Genomic DNA, 20,138 nt, shown 5'->3' with positions numbered 1-20,138 from the left:
TAAACACAGTTTTAACAGTGAGTCCATAAGTGACTGTGGAGGTCAATTCTGGATCCACACGTCTTTCCACAGTGGGGGAATTGGTTTCCGGGTGGGAGTTGATCATGGTGTGGATATGCCAAATGTGCCTTCTTTTAGCACGTTTTCCCCATGCGTCCTGAGTTCGAGTGTCTTCAAAGCCCATGGCATCTTTGGTAAAGGGTGTTCTCCAATTGGAGAGCTTGCAGGCAAGTGTTTCTCAATTGTTGGTGCCTATACTACATTTTTTAAGATTTGCCTTGAGACAGTCTTTAAACCTCTTTTGTTGACCACCAGCATTACGCTTTCCTTTTAAAAGTTCAGAATAGAGTAGCTGCTTTGGAAGACGATCATCAGGCATCCACACAACATGTCCAATCTAATGAAGTTGCTTCAACATTGCTTCAACACTGGTGATATTTGCTTCTTCCAGTACACTTCTGGCATAGTCATGTCATAGAAGGCTAGAAGACACATCAGTCAGCATGCTAGAGAAGAACTTTATCACCTCTCTTAAACAAGAAGTGGAAGCAACAGGAAACTTCTGGCGCTACTCAGGAAATTGGCCGCTGCCACCTAGTGACAAAACCAGGGCTGTGAAACAAAATGGATTCTGTGGGCCATTTTAACAGGTGTACAGGACCTCATATGATCTTAGGTGGTTGCATAGGCTTATCTTCAGTCTTAGCACTAAGCACCACAGTGCTAAGGTAAGTTTTACTGCTGTGGTGCTTAGTGCTTTGACCGGAGAGAAGATATTCCTTATATCTTACCTTAGTGCTTAGATCAGAGATAACAGGTCTCCACACCTTATATATTATGTCAGGGGAATAATATGTTGGTGTGGTTTGGCCAAAATGGCCTCACGGGCCAAACTTAGTGACTTATCAGACCTAATTAGGAGTATGGGTTTGAGGTTCCCTGCTGCTGCACTAAACTATATAATGTCACTATCCACAAAGGCAGACATGCACAGCTAATTCTCTTTGTGTATTTGGTCTTGATAACTATTGAAATAGTTCCTCAAGCTGTCATTTCTCTGAGTCTTTCTGAATAATCAAAGCACGCCCAAACGCATATTTTCCCTTTGCACAAGGCTCCCACAAGTCACCTTTTCAGTCACGATTGTAGCTGCATTTTCCCATGTAAAAGCTGTTTGCTTGCAGAGCACTCAGAAAGTGCAGTGTCCATGGAACAAAATCATACTCTTGAGAATTGTGAGCAGTGTGAGAAACAAATGCATATTTATTGTGCAGTGAGCTCGTTTTTTGAAAGACTGTAAGCGGGCCTCATTTGGACAGAGTTTTGAGAACCCCTCGCTTACTAATGTATGTGGCTTGCTGGTTTGGCAAGTACACGAGACCACTATTTATCTCCTGTTTGCCATAATCTATATAGCTTTTCAATCTATGCACATGTAAGTTATATATTAAATCAGCGCCAGCTTTGGATAATCTTTTAGGGCGCTTTCTGTGGTTGTAGAGAGCTGAGTTGAGGTATCATATTTAAGCAAGAACACGGAGATTTTGAAAAACACAGTTTTGCCATTTATCCCCGCAATCAGATAAGCTCAGTAATAAAACTAAGGTAAATGCATGTCTTTGAATTCCAGCATTAGTTGATTGAAATGAGACTTTCATAGCTGTAGCGTTAAGGAATATTGCAAATATTCAAATGTTTCAGAAGTTAGCATTCTAGGCTAGGGTCAGAAGGGGTTTGGGGCTGTTGAGGAGAAAGGAGGTCAGCAGGAAAGGCAAGCAGTATTGAAGTAGTATTGTTGGTCAGCTGCTACCCTGCATTTGTGTGTACAGTATTTATAAATACAACTATTGCATGGGTGTGTGTAAGACATTGAGGGCAGAATGGATATAGGAAAGGCCTTGCCCACAAGCACACATTTACAAAGTTACACGGGTTTCTACTTAATCCAAATAATGACCACAGAACAGAAATAATACAGAAGATTAGTAAATTTACAAAACTGCCACAGACAGTTCTTTGCACAGAATTTAGATTTATTTACTTATTTAGATGCAGATCTTAAATATTTCTCAAGGGGGAAAACAGAACGTTTACGCCTTTTCGGTAATGCCTCACACTTGCGCTTGTGGATCACTTGGCACAGCAGCCTTTGAGGCCTGGGAATCAAATCTGACTTTCAAAAGCTGCTTCCTTTTTAGCGTTTGTGGGGTGACACTCTCCCCACCCCCGTTTATTTTCATCAGTCATGATGCTTTGGGCCTGCAAAGGATGAGATTGAAATCAAATAAATTGCTTCCAAAGATAGGAAATTATTTCACATCTCAAGAGTCTTGCTGTGCCTCAGATGCAGCATGTCACGGCTTGCGTCTGTGCAAGCCAATTACATCCCAAACAATCTGCCTGCCTGCCTGCCTGCCTACCTGTGGCATCATAATGACTGGTAGAACTCGCTCTGCCCTTGCAGGTTTAAGACTTTGCCTTCCCTGGGAATGTGTCGTGTGGGGAGCTCCGTTCTGTAGAATGGAATGAAAGTTCCAAGTCCATGCTGAATATGATAATAACAATTTGCCCTCGGCTACTTTGGGAAAAGACTGCACTCAGATTTGGTGTGCCATGGCAGGTAGTGTTTTTTTGGCTCTGGACACAGGCAGCGCAAGACAAATGTCAGCCTAAGGCAGGGGCGAAACTGGGCTTTATTTCACCCGGGTCAAAGACCCGGACTGGCAAACACCCCACACTCATTTGCTTACGCACACACACACACAGGCTGGGAGCTTCAGTGGCACCCCTCTGGAGGCAAACAACAACAACCAACCAGCACCCCCCCCCCAAAAAAATTACAGCACTGCCCAAGGTAGCCATAAGGAAAACCATCCACTTTGTTTGGAATATTAGATCTTGTGAATTTGTTGGGGAGGATAAGAGAGCACCTCAACGTAGCAGTTGTGATGCACACAGAAAGGGTGCCCTCCCATGCTGGGTGCCCTCTTTGGTGAGCATGGCAATGATTTGCATGCACAGAGGGTGTATCCCCCAAGATGGCGGTGGGAACACCCTTGCGTACATAGAGCTTTCAGTAGTGCCCAGTGACCATAAACCGTTTTGTCTGATACCACAGCGGAAATGTATGAAAGAAATATCCATACTCGGTTGCAGCGTTGGAAAGTCTGCTGCTTGTGTTCCAGTACACCCCCCCCCCTTTTTCAAGAAAAACGATGAGAAGTGTACTTAGAGCAAGACCATCTCCTTGCCAAAGTCTTTCTTCCATTCCCACATCACAGGGGAAGGGAGCGGTGTGTGTGTGGTACCTTGTTAACTTTGGGTTGATGTGGTTGCTTGGGAGACTCATCCCAAGAAGGCTTCAAGGCTTTTCTCACATCCACCTTCGTTCTGGGGTGGTGATTTTTGTTGTTGTTAATTTACTTTTTATCTCTTAATGAAGGGTATCATTGTGTCAGAATAAACACTGCCTGGTAAAGCAACCCATTGAGGAGCTAATCTGTGATCACAATGCTTTGAGCAGATTCTGTGTGGGCCTGGTTGGTTTTGGGGGGGGGGGTTGCTGTTGTTGTTGTTTTTAAAGGAATTGTCATTCACTACACATTGAGAGATTCCCATGCTCACTCCTACCGGTTCAGAAAGAATGTGGCATGGTGACATGTTGGAAAAGCAACAGCGTTTTTATTTGGGGGGGGGCGGGAGTCTCCACCTTCGCCATGCACTATGGAACCTGGCGCACAATTACGCTTTCTCTGGGTTTTACTTTAAAAATGAAAAAGGCCATAGTCCTCATGACTGCAAACTACACATGTGGATGTTACCTGCTGAAGGCTCTGGAAGCAAGGGTGGTTTGTGGAAGAGTTTTATGAGTTTGAAGTAGAACCTGTAGCATTTTAGCCCTCGTGCAGATCTCAGTCCCTCCCTCTGGTCTTTAGCCAGCCAAATGTCTTCCATTTCCAGTTATTACCATAATTCTTGCAAGCAAAAAGAAAAGGAACGTAAAATAAGCAGCGACAATTAAAATAGTGCGTATGAGCACTCTGCATAATTTTTTTGTTCTTTGTATTTGTTTTGGACAATATGTATTGTACACCAATGTTTGGGGATGTGATGCAGCTTAGGGTTTCTGACTGGAAGCCGTTTTTATCTGCAGACCATCTCTGCTTTCGGTGTGTGAGAGCTTTCTACCTACATATAAAATGAGCAGCAGAATAATCTCCACAGAAAAACGGAGTATTCTTGCCATGTATGGGAGCAGCAGTGCACGGGCTTGGACATTATTTAGTTTGCTGTAATATTAGGTTTGCGGTAATGAAGGAGCGTCTCCACCCCCATCGTTCTGCCCGGACACTGAGGTCCAGCACCAAGGGTCTTCTGGCGGTTCCCTCGCTACGAGAAGCCAAGTTGCAGGGAACCAGGCAGAGGACCTTCTTGGTAGTGGCGCCCGCCCTGTGGAATGCCCTCCTATCAGATGTCAAAGAGAAAAACAGCTACCAGATTTTTAGAAGACATCTGAAGGCAGCCCTGTTTAGGGAGGCTTTTAATGTTTAATAGATTATTTTATTTCATTTTTCTGTTGGAAGCCACCCAGAGTGGCTTGGGAAACCCAGCCAGATGGGTGGGGTATAAATAATAAATCATTATATTATTATTATTATTATTATTATTATTATTATTATTATTATTTATGTTTATTTCAGAAATTCTGTGACAGGATGCATCATTATGATGAATTAAGATAGTTTTTAAGGGGGGTGGGTAATTGTGTATAAATTGTGTGAGTATAAGCCCTAAGACTGAGGCCTGGTTCAGATGTAGCAGGAAACTATGGCTTTCAGCTGCAAGAATGAGCCTCAGCCTTGTATATTTCCTTCTCCTCCTCCTCTTTTTCATGAACCTCATAGGGTTTAGTGAGGATGAAATGGGGAGGAGGAGAACCATGTACACTACCTTGAGATCCATGCAAGATAAAGGTGGCATATGACTATAATGAATAAATATATAAATAAAGGATTTCTAGACCAGATCGGCAAACAGTGCAGCTCTCAAAGTGGAGGTGTCCAATGCTGTCAGGATCTGACTTGTGTCACCAACTTTGCTGCAGCATTCTGCAGTAATCCAGTCTTGAAGTCACCCATGCCTGATCTACTGTGTCAGGCTCTCCTGGTCCAGGATGTGTTGCAGCTGTCATACCAGGTGCAGCTGGTAAAAGGCTCTTCTAGCCCCAGAGGCCATCTGGGCCTCCGGTGGCAGCACTGGGTCCAAAAGCACCCCCAGACCGTGAACTGAACGTGTTCCTTCGGGGTGGGGTGGGGAGTGCAGACCTGTACAGAGCTGGCAACTAATTTCTCAGACACAGGACCCCATTACCCATTCACCCACAGTGCCCCTGACTTGTAAGGATGCAAGATCAGCTTATTTTCCTTTCTTCCATCTCACCACTGCATCCATGCACCAGTCCAGCCCCTGCACGGCCTCTCCTGATTCAGTGTTATGGAGGAACAGAGCCAAGTGTCGTCAGCACACAGGTTGCGCTTTGCCCTAAAGCAGGCATGTCAAACTTGCGGCCCTCCAGATGTTTTGGACTACAATTCCCATCTTCCCCAACCACTGGTCCTGCTAGCTAGGGATCATGGGAGTTGTAGGCCAAAACATCTGGAGGGCCGCAAGTTTGACATGCCTGCCCTAAAGGTTCCAATGACTGTTCCCGCTGGCTTCATGCAGATATTAAGCAGCACTGGGTATAAAATAGCAGCCCGCAGCACCCCATGGCGTAACTGCCAGGGGGCTGAAAAGCACTCTCCCAATTCTGCATTTTTGGACTCTGTCCTGCAGGTAGGGCCAAATCTGGTGTAACGCAGTGCCCCAATTACCATTCCACGGACCTGGGGCAGGAGGATGCCATGGTCAATGGCATCGACAAGCTGCAGATAGATCAGGAAGCAGGAGCAAGGTCATCTGCCAGGGAGCCCCACGGCAGCTAAGTCCCGTGGCACTGAAGCCAAGATCAAAGGAACCTTATTTATCATCATTAGACTTGGCTCTGTCTCCTCCTGCATGTTGCCACACTCGCATCCTCTGCCTTCAATAGGATGATGAGAGTCACCATCCCCCTCTGAGATTGCCCCATCGCAATCATAATGGCGTAAGCCAAAACCATTTCTCTGCCTGCTGTGCCAGAGCTCATTAGCTGAAGGGAGTGGTGGCCAGGCTGCATTGGTGCTCTTTGTAGCGCAGATCTTGAATGTGATACCTGAGATAAACAGGCCAGGCGTGTTGTTGTACACATGTTTGAAGCCTGCACTTCAAACAAAGCCAGTCAATCACTTCCTGGTTAGTAAACCTTGCGGACATGCAAATCAAAAGTTGGGCATGGGAGAGTGCAGAAGTAGGTCCCTGCACATGGGGAGAAGTGAGCAGGTGTGCAGGGAAATGTCATAGAACCCCTTGACTTCCACCACACCCCAGAAAAGTGACTAAGAGTGAAAACTGTGCATGCATGTTCAAGCCTTCATCATCATCATCATAAACTTTATTGCACTAACCAAAGGCCATGGCATCATTCACAATGGGAACAAAAAGAAAAGCAACAATAACCATAAAAAACATCAAGCACTGCAGATATAATAAACCACAATCACATCTCCTAAAACTTATTTGTTGCATACGCTATAATAGCAAGGGGTATGTTGCCATCATGCTGGCAAAGAAGTCTTCCAGCAAAGAGCAAGGAGGTTCAAGCTCTCTTGTTGGCTGAGTTGGGAGTTAACAGACTACAGGGAAGCAAACTGGGTGCTACTTGCTTACCTTTAGCCTGGGACCTGCACTATGGGGAGGGAGGGATTGGGCTGGAAGCAGGTGTAGCCTCAGGTGCGCACCCATCCAGCCCATGTGCCTCCATTAATAAGCTCCTTTAAACAGTAGGGGGGGGGGAGATTCCTTGCCATCTTTCGGATCTGGGGGAGGGATGGGCCTCAAAGAACATTCACCTTCCTGAAATTATTTCACCTCGTTTGTGTTCTAAAAGGCAAATTGGGTTCACTTCCAAGAGTGCAAATTATATGCTCTGCACGGGTGTGCACTCATATGCTCCTCCAAGCACACAGTCAATTGCAAACAATGCAGGGCTGACACTTCTCAACACTGCACATTGGAGTGCAGGTGCTAACCATCTCCACGGCATTCTTTTCAACCAAATTTGCACATGGCTGAGTGTTACAAGCAGTTTGGTGCAAATGTTATTTGTTTACAGTGGTACCTCGGGTTAAGAACTTGATTCGTTCCGGAGGTCCGTTCTTAACCTGAAACTGTTCTTAACCTGAGGTACCACACTTTAGCTAACGGGGCCTGCCGCACCGCCCCCCGCGTGATTTCTGTTCTCATCCTGAAGCAAAGTTCTTAACCCGAGGTACTATTTCTGGGTTAGCGAAGTCTGTAACCTGAAGTGTCTCTAAACCGAGGTACCACTGTAACATGCATTTGCACTTTACAAACAGCAGGTAGCATTCCCTAACCCCTAAGAAACTTTCAATCTAAAATAGACAGAGTGATACAATAGGGGGAAAGGGTGTTCAACAAAGTCCTTCTCAAAGTACTAGATTCAGGTAGGTAGCCGTGCTGGTCTGACACAGTAGAAATATATACCAAAAAAATGTCCATTAGCACCTTAGAGACCAGCTAAGTTTGTTCTTGGTATGAGCTTTCATGTGCATGGTATCTGAAGTGTGCATGCACACAACAGCTCATACCAGGAACAAACTTAGTTGGTCTCTAAGGTGCTAATGGACAATTTTTTTATATACTTCTCCAAGTAGACAAACTAAAATGAATAAGCCTAAGTCAGCCATGCCCCTTAACTTCACAGGGTCTTCTCGGAGTAGGACTAGTGTTGACTACCACCCCATGTGATCATGTCAGTTATATGGCTTAGTTACAATAAGTCAGGCATCCCCAAACCTTGGCCCTCCAGATGTTTTGGACTACAATTCCCATCTTCCCCGATCACTGGTCCTGTTAGCTAGGGATCATGGGAGTTGTAGGCCAAAACATCTGGAGGGCCACGGTTTGGGGATGCCTGCATTAAGTCATAGGGACTAGGGGGACAATCTACAATCATCCTGGGAAATGTGAGTTTTGAGGAGAGGCTTGAAGGAATTGAGGCAGGTGGTTGACCAGAGGCATTTCGAATGGCAGCTGCAGGCAGAAGGAGCAGCATGGGAAGATGGGTGGAGCTGTTTCAGCCAGCAGGAGCCCTTTGGATGGCTGAGGGAGGCTGGTGTAGATACATAGCATGTGCACTCAGTTGCTCACGTCAAGTACATTGGCATATGCAGCAGAACTCTTTCACACATTTGGAATATTGGTTGATCGCCACTTAGCATTATCAATTTTGTAAGTTGCGTTCGTGATGACACCTGACTATGTAATTTACATTTTTGTAACATTTTTCCTGTAAGCAAGACGTAATTAAGCCTAAGCTGGGCTTCTACCTTTTCTCCATACATATTTAGATCTTTCTGGCTGTACTCCAACAGCTCAGGCAGATTACACTGAAACCTTACCTTCATGTATCCTATCAGGCAACTTCATACAGTAGATTGCATTAGGTTGAATTGCCCAATCCCCATCCACTCATTTGGTTTCATAAGTGAGTTCTGCATGTCGGTCTTTCACATCAGATGCAGCACCATGTTCGCTTCTTCTCCAGACTGTTGCTTGCAAGTTATATTATCAAGGCCGAGAACGTCCTGCACAGCTAACTAGCGTGCATACTAATGACTATTCAAAATGTATTTCTGTACTCTGTTCAGACTTACCAGGTTCTGAGGACCAATCTTGGACCTTGAGCATGAAGTTCACTATAGACACTGGTTGCTCACTATAGACACCAGGAATCCCAGAAGGATAGGATACCTGTTGAATGCAATTTGCTCTGTGTCATACCTGATTTTGCATCTCCTCTGTCTCTTCTATATCTTCCTAATTGCTTTCCCTCTTGAGTTAGGCACATCATAGCAACCAACACTGAAGCTCTCACACACTCTTAATAAGAATACATCTTGGAATCTCCACTTCAACCCACCCAACAGGAGTCATGCTGTCTTGTCTACTAAAGATGATGGTCTCTGTTGGAGCTTGCTTGGAGAAGGCATTCCACATTGAGAAAAGTCCTCCTCTTTCTCTTTGCTTGTTCTAGAATTGTTCATACCTGCGAATGACTCTCTTCCTCCTCAGCCTAGAATTTGCAGAGCGCTTGTGTTTGTTGCTGCTGCTGTTTCAGCAGGGCAGCGGGGAAGCCTTCTGCTTCCAAAACTTGACAGCAGCATAACTTTTTTGTGGTGGGAAGATATGTGTGCAAATACCAGAGCTGGGCAACCATCTTTATATCTTTAGATGACAGGCGAAAACATTTCTCTATAACCAGGCCTTTGGCTGATCTACTAACATTCCATGGCCTTTTAAATTTGTTCATGGGTAGCTCTGGCACCAGGGGGGCAGAGAGCAGGTGGGGGCGGGGCTGGCAGCACTCCCCCCACCACTCCTCTTCCTCCGCCAGTGGAGGGTGATTAGGTTGTTATTGTTTTATTATACATTTCGTATTCTCATTTTGAATTTTTATGCTGTGAACCACCCTGTGATCTTCAGATGAAGGGCGGTATCAAATTTAATAAATAATTATTTTATTTTATTTTTCCTGGATGCAGGTCTACGTCTGAAGCTTTTAGCCCCACTGTACTTTAAGCTGCACAGGAGAATAGCTGTAGTGTAGTGTTGTCAGCAAGAGTTAGTTGTGTCATTAAAGGATCCCTTATCCCCTTTTAATGAAAATATTCCATGTGCGTTGGTAGGCATTCTGTTTACTTCCTCGCAAAACAAAAGTGGGATTTTGAGGCATTGAAAATCCAAAGTTGAGTTAGTTCAGCATATCGTCTGCTATTTTTATGCACAGCTACTACTACTAGTAGTATTTATTGATATTGGGATGTGTCAAATGCTATTAGACCTATGGACATTGATAGGCGTGACTAACTTAGGCCCATTAATCTAATTTAGCTGGAAATAATCTTATCATTTATTTGTCCTTTGGGCAACCCATGTTGACTGGAAACTCCAGTCTGCTTCCTGTCTTCCTTCAGTTCATGCTTGGGATCTTTTTCTTTCCGTTCATAGACAAACATTGCAAAATCAGCATCGTTGCCCTGCTAGCTAAGCTTTCGGAATCAAGACAGGATTGAGTGCTTGACTTAAGCTCATTCTCATCAGCTAAATGAGTTGACCGTTTGATAATCTTTTGATATGGCCTTTGTCTTGATTGTTATTTTTATAAGCTGCTGGTTCTGTAAGCTCCACCCTAGACAAATCTTGTGGGTTCTCTCCTCTCCACCATCAGTTCTGGTCTTCTCTTCCATTTGGTAACTTGTCTGCCTGTTGCCATGTAGGAAACAGTTGTCTATAAATAAATATTGATTGCATCAATCCTCTGGCAGTGCAGTGCTTTACTTCTAGCGTATATTTACCATGACAACACCCTGTGATAGATCCCATCGAAGGCAGCAATTAATACCTGGGTGCTGATTATATATTGCATATATACATTATTGATCCTAAACAGAGATGACTGCTTTCATAGTCATCTGATGAAAGCCATAATGCAGATTTTTCCAATTTTATTTATCATGTGACTTTTGGGGCATTTCGATATAGAGCACCTAGAGTGAGTTCTCCAGCCTGTTCCCCTGTTTTAGGAGCAGCTTTTCCATTCAAAGAGACCCTCAAAGCAGTGTGAAAATAGCAATCAAATGCAGTTTTAAAAATCAGCAAGATTTAAGCAAGCAAATTTTCAGTATTAGGGTATTTATGTTCCCTCTCCCTCCCCTCCATATTGGCAGAAGTTTAACGAGGCTGCTGGCTTTTCTGGTTGATTTTGCTCCTCTTGCTCACCCCAAACCCATGAAATGCAGTGGGGTTCAAGTCTGCAAGTTAACACTTGCCGTTGTCGTCCGGGAAATTTGGTTTTAGCACTATATGGCCTCATGAATGGCAGGGGGAACTATTCTAGGGCTATCTTGCCTTGATAAAAATCTGTGGCGGGTTTTCCTCTGTTTTTTTTTCTGGGCATCATTGTAGTGCACTGTTACATCCATTCTTTTTCCCCCTTTTGTCCGACAGCGTCATCAGCAAAGTGGTGTCGGCACCGGAGGCTAAACCATCCGTCCTGGCTCGGCCCAAGACACCACCGCCTCCACCATCCCCGGCACCAGCTCCTGTCCACGTGACGCCTCCTCCTCCTCCTCCGGTGGTTCTTCCTATGCCTCCTGCTATCATTTCCCCAGCTGCGATTCCACCACCGTCTCCTGCAATGCCTGTTGTGGGAGGCTCCAAGGGTCCCGTTAGGAGTGTGGTGACGGAGACTGTCAGTAATTATGTGGTATGTACATGGATGCATTTCAGTACAAAATGCTTGTCAATTTCCCTCTTGCGGGAGGCGCCTTCATTGAACACCTTTAGGAGCCCAGCGAAAATGTTCCTTTTCAACTAGGCCTTTGGTTGATTCACATCCGGTGCCTTTTTATTTTACACCACACACACACACACATGCATATATACACACATATAATTTTTGTTAAATTTTCTGTTATACAATTTAGAGTATTCATTTAAATAACCTTTAAATACCAGTGACTTCCCTTCTTCTCTTTCCATGGTTCATTTTTCATAAATCCCCGCATATTTTACGTAAACTAAACCATTCGGTATTCCATTATTACATCCATCAAAATTTATTTACACTGTTGAATTCATCTTAATGCTGCCAACGTTTTTGAGTGTACATAATTATCCCCCCCGGTATATTCAATAAATATTTTCCAATCGTCTTTAAATGTATGTTCTTGTTCTCTTATTCAATACGTTAGGTCCGCAAGCTGTGCATATTCCATCAGTTTAAGTTGCTCGTTTTCCATTTTTAGGCTAATGAAACACGGAAGGGATTTTTGGGTTGTCTTTGTTGTTGTTTTTTAATGTATTTTGTGCTGTTTATATTATAATTTTATGTTGTGGGCTGTCCTGAGATCTATGGGTATAGGGTGCTATATTTATTATTATTATTATTATTATTATTATTATTATTATTATTATTATTATTCTTCCAGTTGGGGGACTCTTTGATAGCATGTCCATAGGTCCACCTGTTTCCAACAAATCAGTTCAATATCACATAAATAGTTGTGGAAATGAGACTTAAGAGCTATTAATTTTTATGGCAAACTGAACTCAAATAGCCCATGCTAAGTTTAACTTATTTGTTATGAGATCGTGTTCAGGCTTTGATGACCTCCTTCAAAACGATTTATGCCAAGTTTATTAAACATCCTTGTTTTCATGTTTGTAACCTTGTGAATAAAACTTAAAGTGCTATTTTGCTTTGAAGCACTTCCTGGGCTTTAGAAGGGATACACTCTTTGTCCCACTTTATTTGGCTTTTGAGTGTTAAGCAATAGCCTATATCGCCTTATGAATAAAAGAATTTTATGTGCATTGAAAAGATGGTAGTAATCTTTGCTTAAGCTCAACAGCAACTAAGATTCAACAGGAATGTTTATTGTGAATGTTTATTGTGAATCAGGAAACTTTACTTAGGCTTATTGGTAAATGTCCAAAACAAGCTATGTGAGATATGCATTGCTGATGTTTACTAATAAATCTGAAGGTTGACCAAGCACCTTTGGCCAGTAACCAGATTTCAGCCTTATTCAGGTAGAAGTCCAGCGTTTGCCATGATAGATTCACCATATTACCCAAACCAGATTTATTTATTTATTTTTCCATCTTGTTTTCAGCATTTACACCTGCCCTTCGGTCAGTGACAGTTATGGCAGAAATTAAATCTGCTTATTTACCAGAGGCACGTTGTTGGCCTTGAAATAACCAGTGATTTTTCCAGGTTTGAGGCACTTGGCGCCAGCCTCCTTAAAAACCTTAAGAATTCATAGCAGATATGATCATTCACAGATTTGGACACTTATCAGATGTCTGTATGCATGCTCGTGTATAAACCTGTGTGTGTGTGTGTGTCATTTAAAACTGAATGGTAGAGCAGATATAAAAAAGGAAAAGTACACAACTGTATGACAGAGGGTGGAGATTTATATGCCCAAAATATTAATGCACCTGTTTGATTGTGAAATCCTTTTCATAGTTATGAACTTTTAAGTAATGCAAGGCTTGTGGGATCTCATTTTTTTTATTACTTTGCCCTTTTAAGTACCTGTGAGAGAATTCAGATCTTTGCATTTCCAGCTTTTAGCGCCATACTCTCCTTCTCTGTTTGCAGCAATCATGCTTCCACAACTCCATTGGCATTTCTTATAATAAGCACATAAAGGGTGAAAAGCAGATCTGTAGCTCTAAACAGAGTAGGCTTGTGCTGGGAGTCCTGATTGACTGCCTGTGTTTGCGTAATATTCACATTTCACATGTAAACATAATTGCTGTGATGTGTTTAAGAACAAATGTTTAGCCCTCCGGGTTATACACTCGGGATTAGAGCCAGGGCAAGTTAGTTGCACCCATTGAAGATATGTTAGTTATGAATAACTTTTCACATTGGTTCCAGTAGGACCTAAGTGCAGCTAACCTGCTCTGGTTGCAACCTAGAAACACATAAACACATCACTTAAACACACAACACACACAGCAGAAATACTAACGACTAAGCAATCCATAAAACGAAACCTGAATGTGTGGCTTTTAGGATTTCATGAGGTTTTAGCAAACGACCACAGCTCTTTTTGCTGGGTGCCATATAAACCTGGCTCAAAAAATATCAGACCTCAAAATGAGGTCTAGGCAAAGAGATTCAGAGAGAAAGGAAATAGTAAATAGGAGTGTGGAAGAGGAAGGAAGTTCCCTCCCCATGTCACAGGTGAACAACTGAACCACAGGAGGAGTTACTGATCTTGTAGCCAAACAGGAAGTCTGAGGTAGGGATTTAGCTCCAGTCCATGGCTTAATCACAAAGCTACCATCTCCGTCAGTGAGAACTATGGTAGAGGGACTCAAGGCCCACTTTCTAAGCCTTCTCAGTTTGTGAAGCAGGAATGAAAACCTTGCAAATCAGTTGCTTGTAATTGATCCTTGTTTGCCTTTGGCCACAAAGACCCATTTTACCCAGCGTTTCCGTAACACAACTGGCCAAGCAGGTTAGACACTTCCTCGGCACTCCTGTGGACTACAGTCATTCTGCGCCTGCAGTTTTATGCTTTCCAGCATGTGAGGCTTTCCTCCTTCGCTAGCAGACTGCAGTGTGATTTCGGTATGTGATCCAGTAAACTTACAGTAATATGCTTCACTGGGGGACCTTTTGCCTTTGAAAAAACTCATTGTAGGTACCCATTCCATACAATCAAAGTTCCTTAAGATGGATATTGGTTGAGGAGGCACCATAGGCTGAAGGTAGAGGCTGCACAATCCCAGGTAAAAGGCTCTGAGGAAGAAGGGGAAGGAAGGCCTTATGCCATGCCCGTTAGAGGAAACATTATTGGGCTAGATGACGGGTGGGGGATCTATGGACCTACAACTCTCATCATCCTCTGATCATTAGGCATGCTAGCTAGGGCTGATGGGACTTATAGAGGCACTCCATCGCTGCACTAGAGTGACCAGTGGCCTTCTTAAGTATAAGGCGACTTGATTTCATGCGAGGGTTCATTCATTCATTCATTCATTCATTCATTTCATTTTATGTCTCGTCTCCTTTCCATCTTGGAGCCCAAGGTGTCATCCATTGGGGTCTCCCATCTAGGCACTGACCAGACCTAGAATAAGAATAAGAATAATTTATAACTTGTATCTCGCCCATCCAACTGAGTTGCCCCAGCCACTCTGGGTGGCTTCCAGGAGACTATTAACAACAACACAATAAAAGCTTCCTGGTACAGACCTAGGCAGGCATAGTGGTCGCTTCCTGTGCTTACATTTACATCCCCTGCCTTTCCTCTAAGGAACTTGAGACAGCCCACGTGATTCTGCCCCCTTTTTACTTCCACAACAACTCTGCGGTTAGGGTTAGGGTGAGAGGTGAGCGACTAGCCCAAGGTCACCCATCAATCTTTGTGGAGGAGTGTGGATTTAAATTTGTGTCTCCCCAGCCCCTAGTCCAGCACTCAGAGACCCAAGCCGTGGGGTTTTCTTTTTCCAGTGAGAGCACTCAACACCTTTTGCGTTTGCATCTATAGAAGCATTTTTTTTTAAAAAAAAAAAACCCAATTATAAAATAAAGCAGCCACGAGCTAGGGTTGGCTGTGTAGCAAAAAGGACACAAATCTCTGTGTGTTTTCATAATTATCTGTATCCTTTCTAGAATGTGAAGCTTTTCACATAAGTTATGAAGTCATCTAAGTCTAAAAAGGGGCAAATTTCATTATTTCTATCAGATATTTATTCAGTTAATACTTGCTTTGTCAACTATTTTGTAAACTTACCCTATAATTTCAAAACAAAATAATAATAATAATAATAATAATAATAATAATAATAATAATTCCTTCCAGTAGCACCTTAGAGACCAACTAAGTTTGTCATAGGTATGAGCTTTCGTGTGCATAGGAATTGGGTTCTATCTGAAGAAGTGTGCATGCACACGAAAGCTCATACCTATGACAAATTTAGTTGGTCTCTAAGGTGCTACTGGAAGGAATTATTATTATTATTATTATTATTTTGTTTTGACTACGTCAGACCAACACTGCTACCTACCTGTAACTAGTCCTATAATTTCATTTATCAGATTTATCTTTATAGAGTTTTATTTATTTTGTAAAAACAAACTTTTAAAAATTGATGATTTGAAAAGCTCATCATACATTTACACGTGCTATAGAAATTACCAGAAGCAGCTTGCTATGGCGACAGCTGCAATGTACGGCATGGCTGGAAACTTCGTTGTTATTTTGTCTTATTCTGAATATGCTTCCATATTGAATGGAATAGGCAGATTCCACCAGCCTGTTTCTGAATGCTATAAACCTTCTATGTCTCTCTCTCTCTCTCTTTTTTCCATTTACCCTTCAGTAAACGGAGCCACGGCACAAATGTCAAAGGAATGGAAAGTTACTCAGTAACAATTTTTATACCCTTGATCTTATCAGTTAGTTGAGCTGGAAGAGTTTGGCTAATAAGTAATAACACAGCAATACCTGCACCCCAGACTGTATATATTAGGGACACGTCATCAAGATTGTCTTCTGCAGTGGGAGGGAGGGGCTGATGATTCAGCCCTGTGCAGCATGGAAGTTTTAAAAGCATCTTATTTCCCACACCGGCACCAATCCCTGTTTGTGCAGCGCTTGAACCACTGGAATAAACAAATGGAGATTTTTTTTCATTCACTGGGGCAAGCAAATATCAAAGCTATACCCCAAAACAGTTAGTGGTGCCTCTATCCCACCCACCAGTCAGAAATATTTTGCACACATATTGACACACAGGCAGAGATGCGAGATGCGGGCATATATGGGTCGTGATCTTTTATGGGTAAAGAGGAGCCACTCCCTGACTTACAGAAGATCCACCACCAAGACCTTCTTTCTCTTTCTTGTGTGTGAAAAGGCAACGTCCCCCTGCCACAGCATTCATTACATCTTGTGGGCAGCTTAGCGGTCTCTGCTGGCCTGGATTATGAGATAAAATGCCACGTCACCAGTTTCTACCATTAGTTTTGGGAAGTGAACGTCCCGTTTTTAGACTTCTAATAATCAGGATATCTTGGGCTGTGTGTGCACCGGATTTCTACCTTCCTGGAAGTGACATGGAAATACTGCAACTATTTTGGGGTATTTTCTAGTATTCAGGAGGTCTGCACAGGTAACCAGATTTCAGCTTCCTGGGTCATGTGGAAGTGCAAAACCGTTATGTATATATAGAAACAGTTTATAGTGGAGGGGTGTGTGTGTGTGTGTGTGTGTGTGTGTGTGTGTACACACATTCATATATTGAGTCTATGTAAATGAGAGTGTGTTGGCACATAATCTTCTCTCTATTGAATAGCTTTGGGAAGTAATTGGCTGCATGAAGTGCCTTTAAAAGCACACACACACCTCTAAGCCATCAACTTTCCCCTGCCTTTTTATCCCAGATCCGAGACGAATGGGGGAACAAGATCTGGATCTGCCCTGGCTGCGAGAAACCAGATGACGGCAGTGCAATGATAGGCTGCGACGATTGTGACGATTGGTACCACTGGTGAGTGATTGCCAATTAAAGTCAAGCTGGAGAATAACTTGTATCTCTCCTTTGCTACCTCTCTCTCTTACAATCTTCTGTGCCTTATATGAAGCAGGCAGTATTTTCACCTGCTTTTGAATCCGGCCATTCTTGAGGCAGCAGAGGTCAACAGTGTGATGGCTCCAATGTCCCAACCAGCCGCTGGTTGACTTTTAAAGAGACCAGATTGTCAGTAGTGACAGAGACGAGAGTTGTGTGCTGGCTGCTTGCCCTATGTGCAGTATTGAACTCCCTTCACACGGGGCTGAAGTCGGGATATGAAGCTACCGTATCTGAACTTAATTCTACGCTTAGCCAAATCTTAACGGTATTTTTCCCAACTGCAAAATTAGACCCGCTCCACAAGTTGGGTGACTGGATCAGTTAACTGATATTCTTAACCATCTTGTGCATTTAGAGTTATAACTAATCCACCCAAAGGGTACAAAAGAAGCCTAAAATGTTTTTTTTTCACTAACCTGCGTCATCCTAAAATAAGAGGATCAGCTGCTCCAAAGTGGGGGGGGAGTTTTGAAGGATTTCACTAAAGGGGCAATAGAGCCCCCAGTTCAAGTGAATTCTGGGGAGTGGGTTGAGGGGCGAGAGGGAAGTGCAACACAGCACAACCAATGAATTTGGGGTCTGAATGGCCAAAATATAATGTCCTAAAGAAAATTATATTATTTAACTGCAGGCACACATTTTGAATACATATAGCATAGTTGTTATAGAGGACAGCTACAACTATAGCATAGTTGTTATAGAGGACAGCTACAAAACTACAATTCAAACAAGGTACCATAATCTTAACGCATTAATACAGTGACACCGTGCCATTGAAATAACTTTTTTAAAATAAGGGAGTAACTTGGGCTGACCTTAATTTTACCCATTCAGTATCTTACTTTATTCATACCCAAGAAGGGTTTAAAAGGAAAGGGAATAATAGTTCATGAGTTATTAGGTGTATGTGAGAAATTAAGATAGTTATTATGGAACCCAGATATCCCTTTATCATAAGCAAAATAATGCATAATGCAGTGCCCAGAGGCTTTAAATAACAGGAGTTATTTATGTCATTGGGTTTTTGATCTGTGATTTAATTTGTCTGTCTGACCCCAGTTTTAGATTAGTGAGAGGGTCCCCTCCCCGCAATATAACTGGGTCAGATCTGCAAAACAAGCTTCTGTCAATTCCTTCATTGCAAGAGTTTGGACTAGATGACCCTCAGGGTCCCTTCCAACTCTTCCATTCTAAGATTAATCGCAAAAGAGTAGAGCTTGCAGCCCTAGTTAAAAACGACAGTTGGTGTTTCACTTATTGGAAACCCTCGTTCATTTTCTTACATTTGCCTCTTGTGTTCTCCAACGTGCAGGCTTTGTGTCGGAATCACGGCTGCTCCCCCGGAAGAAAGCCAGTGGTTCTGCTCCAGGTGTGCCAGCAAAAAGAAAGATAAAAAACACAAGAAGGGGAAACACAGAGCACACTGAAGCCACTGGGGAGACCGGTCGGACTGTCGCTGCAGCACTTCAGCCCTGACTCCTTGCGTCGCCATCAAGTTTCGAGGATGTGCAATTCTTGAGAAGATCGGGGACAAACACACACTGTCCGCTCTGAGCTGGCTGCTGCTCGTTCCCTCCCCGCTGCTCCTTCGTCAAACGGTGTTGGCCTAGATCAAAAATTCTCTACCACGAACTCACCGGCTGAAGAGCCAAGAGAGTCTATGGCCAAAGAGAGCTGTGTTGATCAGCCAAGGCTTTGGTGACACTTGTAAATATTGCTGCCCTTCTTGCAGCTGCTTCCCCCCCCCCAAACACACACACACCTCTTCAGAGTTCTGTCCTTTCAGAAACAGGGAAGACTTCCCAAATGCAGGCGGCTGTCCCTTGGGAGCCACTCAAGTTGATTTCCCCACAGCTCCCTCTTCCGCATAGCCAGATAATCATTAAAGACACGGGGTGGGGTAGCTTGCTGGTAAATATTTTTCTGACAAGAATATATGGAACCTCTTTTCTTCTCGCTCCTCCTCCTCCTCCTCCTGCCCCTCCTTGATTTTTAAGACCTAACCTTAATAAACATGCTTGAGCTTTTTGTGAAATAACTTCTATTTTTTTAAAAGACGGGAAAGTTTCTATGGTGGCCAACTTCCTTCCTTTGTGTGTGTGTGTGTGTTTTTGCACTCCTTGAGCCTCTAATAATGTGATATAGACTCTTTCCCCCTCCTGCCTCCCATCTGAGTTTATTCTGTCCTCTTTGTCGCTTGCACATTTAACAGATGTGTCCAAGTTATTTGCATAAACAGATTTTTCCTCAGGCAGATAACTCTTGAGGTTCTGTTATTTTCAAAGATTGCAGCAGGACAGTTTTCATTATTTTTAAGGTACAGCGTAGCATTTTCTAGAATTCCCCAATAATATACTGATGGGGCATGGGGTGGAGCTTAGAAAATGCTTACCCAGGTGTACCTAGTTTTCAGTGCGGCTTCTCAAACTATGCTTTAAATTTAAAGATTCAACCTACTGGGTTATTCCCTTACCTGAAGATACTTGCAGATGTGAGAATGACCGTTGGGTTTAAACAGCAGAATCCATGCACAGTGTTGACAATTCTGAATGGTGCCTGCATACTTTCAGTGACCTGGAGCCAATGCTTGCGAAAGGACTGGGCCTAGCACTTCCTTGCGTATTCTGGGAAACACGGTCATTTAAGCACACAAGCAACATTTGCAATGGGTAAATGCCATGCAATAGCTTCACTGCAGTTCAAAAGAGTGAGTTGCGAAAGAATGGAATGGTGCATGCAGAAGATACAGTTTAGGCTGAAGAAGAAACTGAGGATCTGAGGAGGTCCATCTCTTTTCCCTTCAACGCTTCCCA

General features: G+C 43.2%; 1 protein-coding gene across 2 annotated transcripts in view; it reads left to right on the top strand.

Annotated features, from left to right (window-relative positions):
- The window catches only part of TAF3 (TATA-box binding protein associated factor 3), a 148,761-nt gene extending 129,398 nt beyond the window's left edge, over positions 1 to 19,363 (top strand). For both annotated transcript variants that reach the window (XM_035128439.2, XM_035128438.2), the window contains exons 5-7: positions 11,170 to 11,428; positions 17,135 to 17,241; positions 18,638 to 19,363. In XM_035128439.2, coding sequence (XP_034984330.1) covers positions 11,170 to 11,428; positions 17,135 to 17,241; positions 18,638 to 18,752 — 481 coding nt within the window. In that variant the 3' untranslated portion in view covers positions 18,753 to 19,363. The remainder of the gene's footprint in view (positions 1 to 11,169; positions 11,429 to 17,134; positions 17,242 to 18,637) is intronic.
- The last annotated feature ends 775 nt before the right edge of the window (positions 19,364 to 20,138 follow it).

The sequence above is a fragment of the Zootoca vivipara genome, chromosome 10 (assembly GCF_963506605.1).
Source record: "Zootoca vivipara chromosome 10, rZooViv1.1, whole genome shotgun sequence".
Lineage (NCBI taxonomy): Eukaryota > Metazoa > Chordata > Lepidosauria > Squamata > Lacertidae > Zootoca > Zootoca vivipara.
This window is presented reverse-complemented; position numbering and strand designations above follow the sequence as displayed.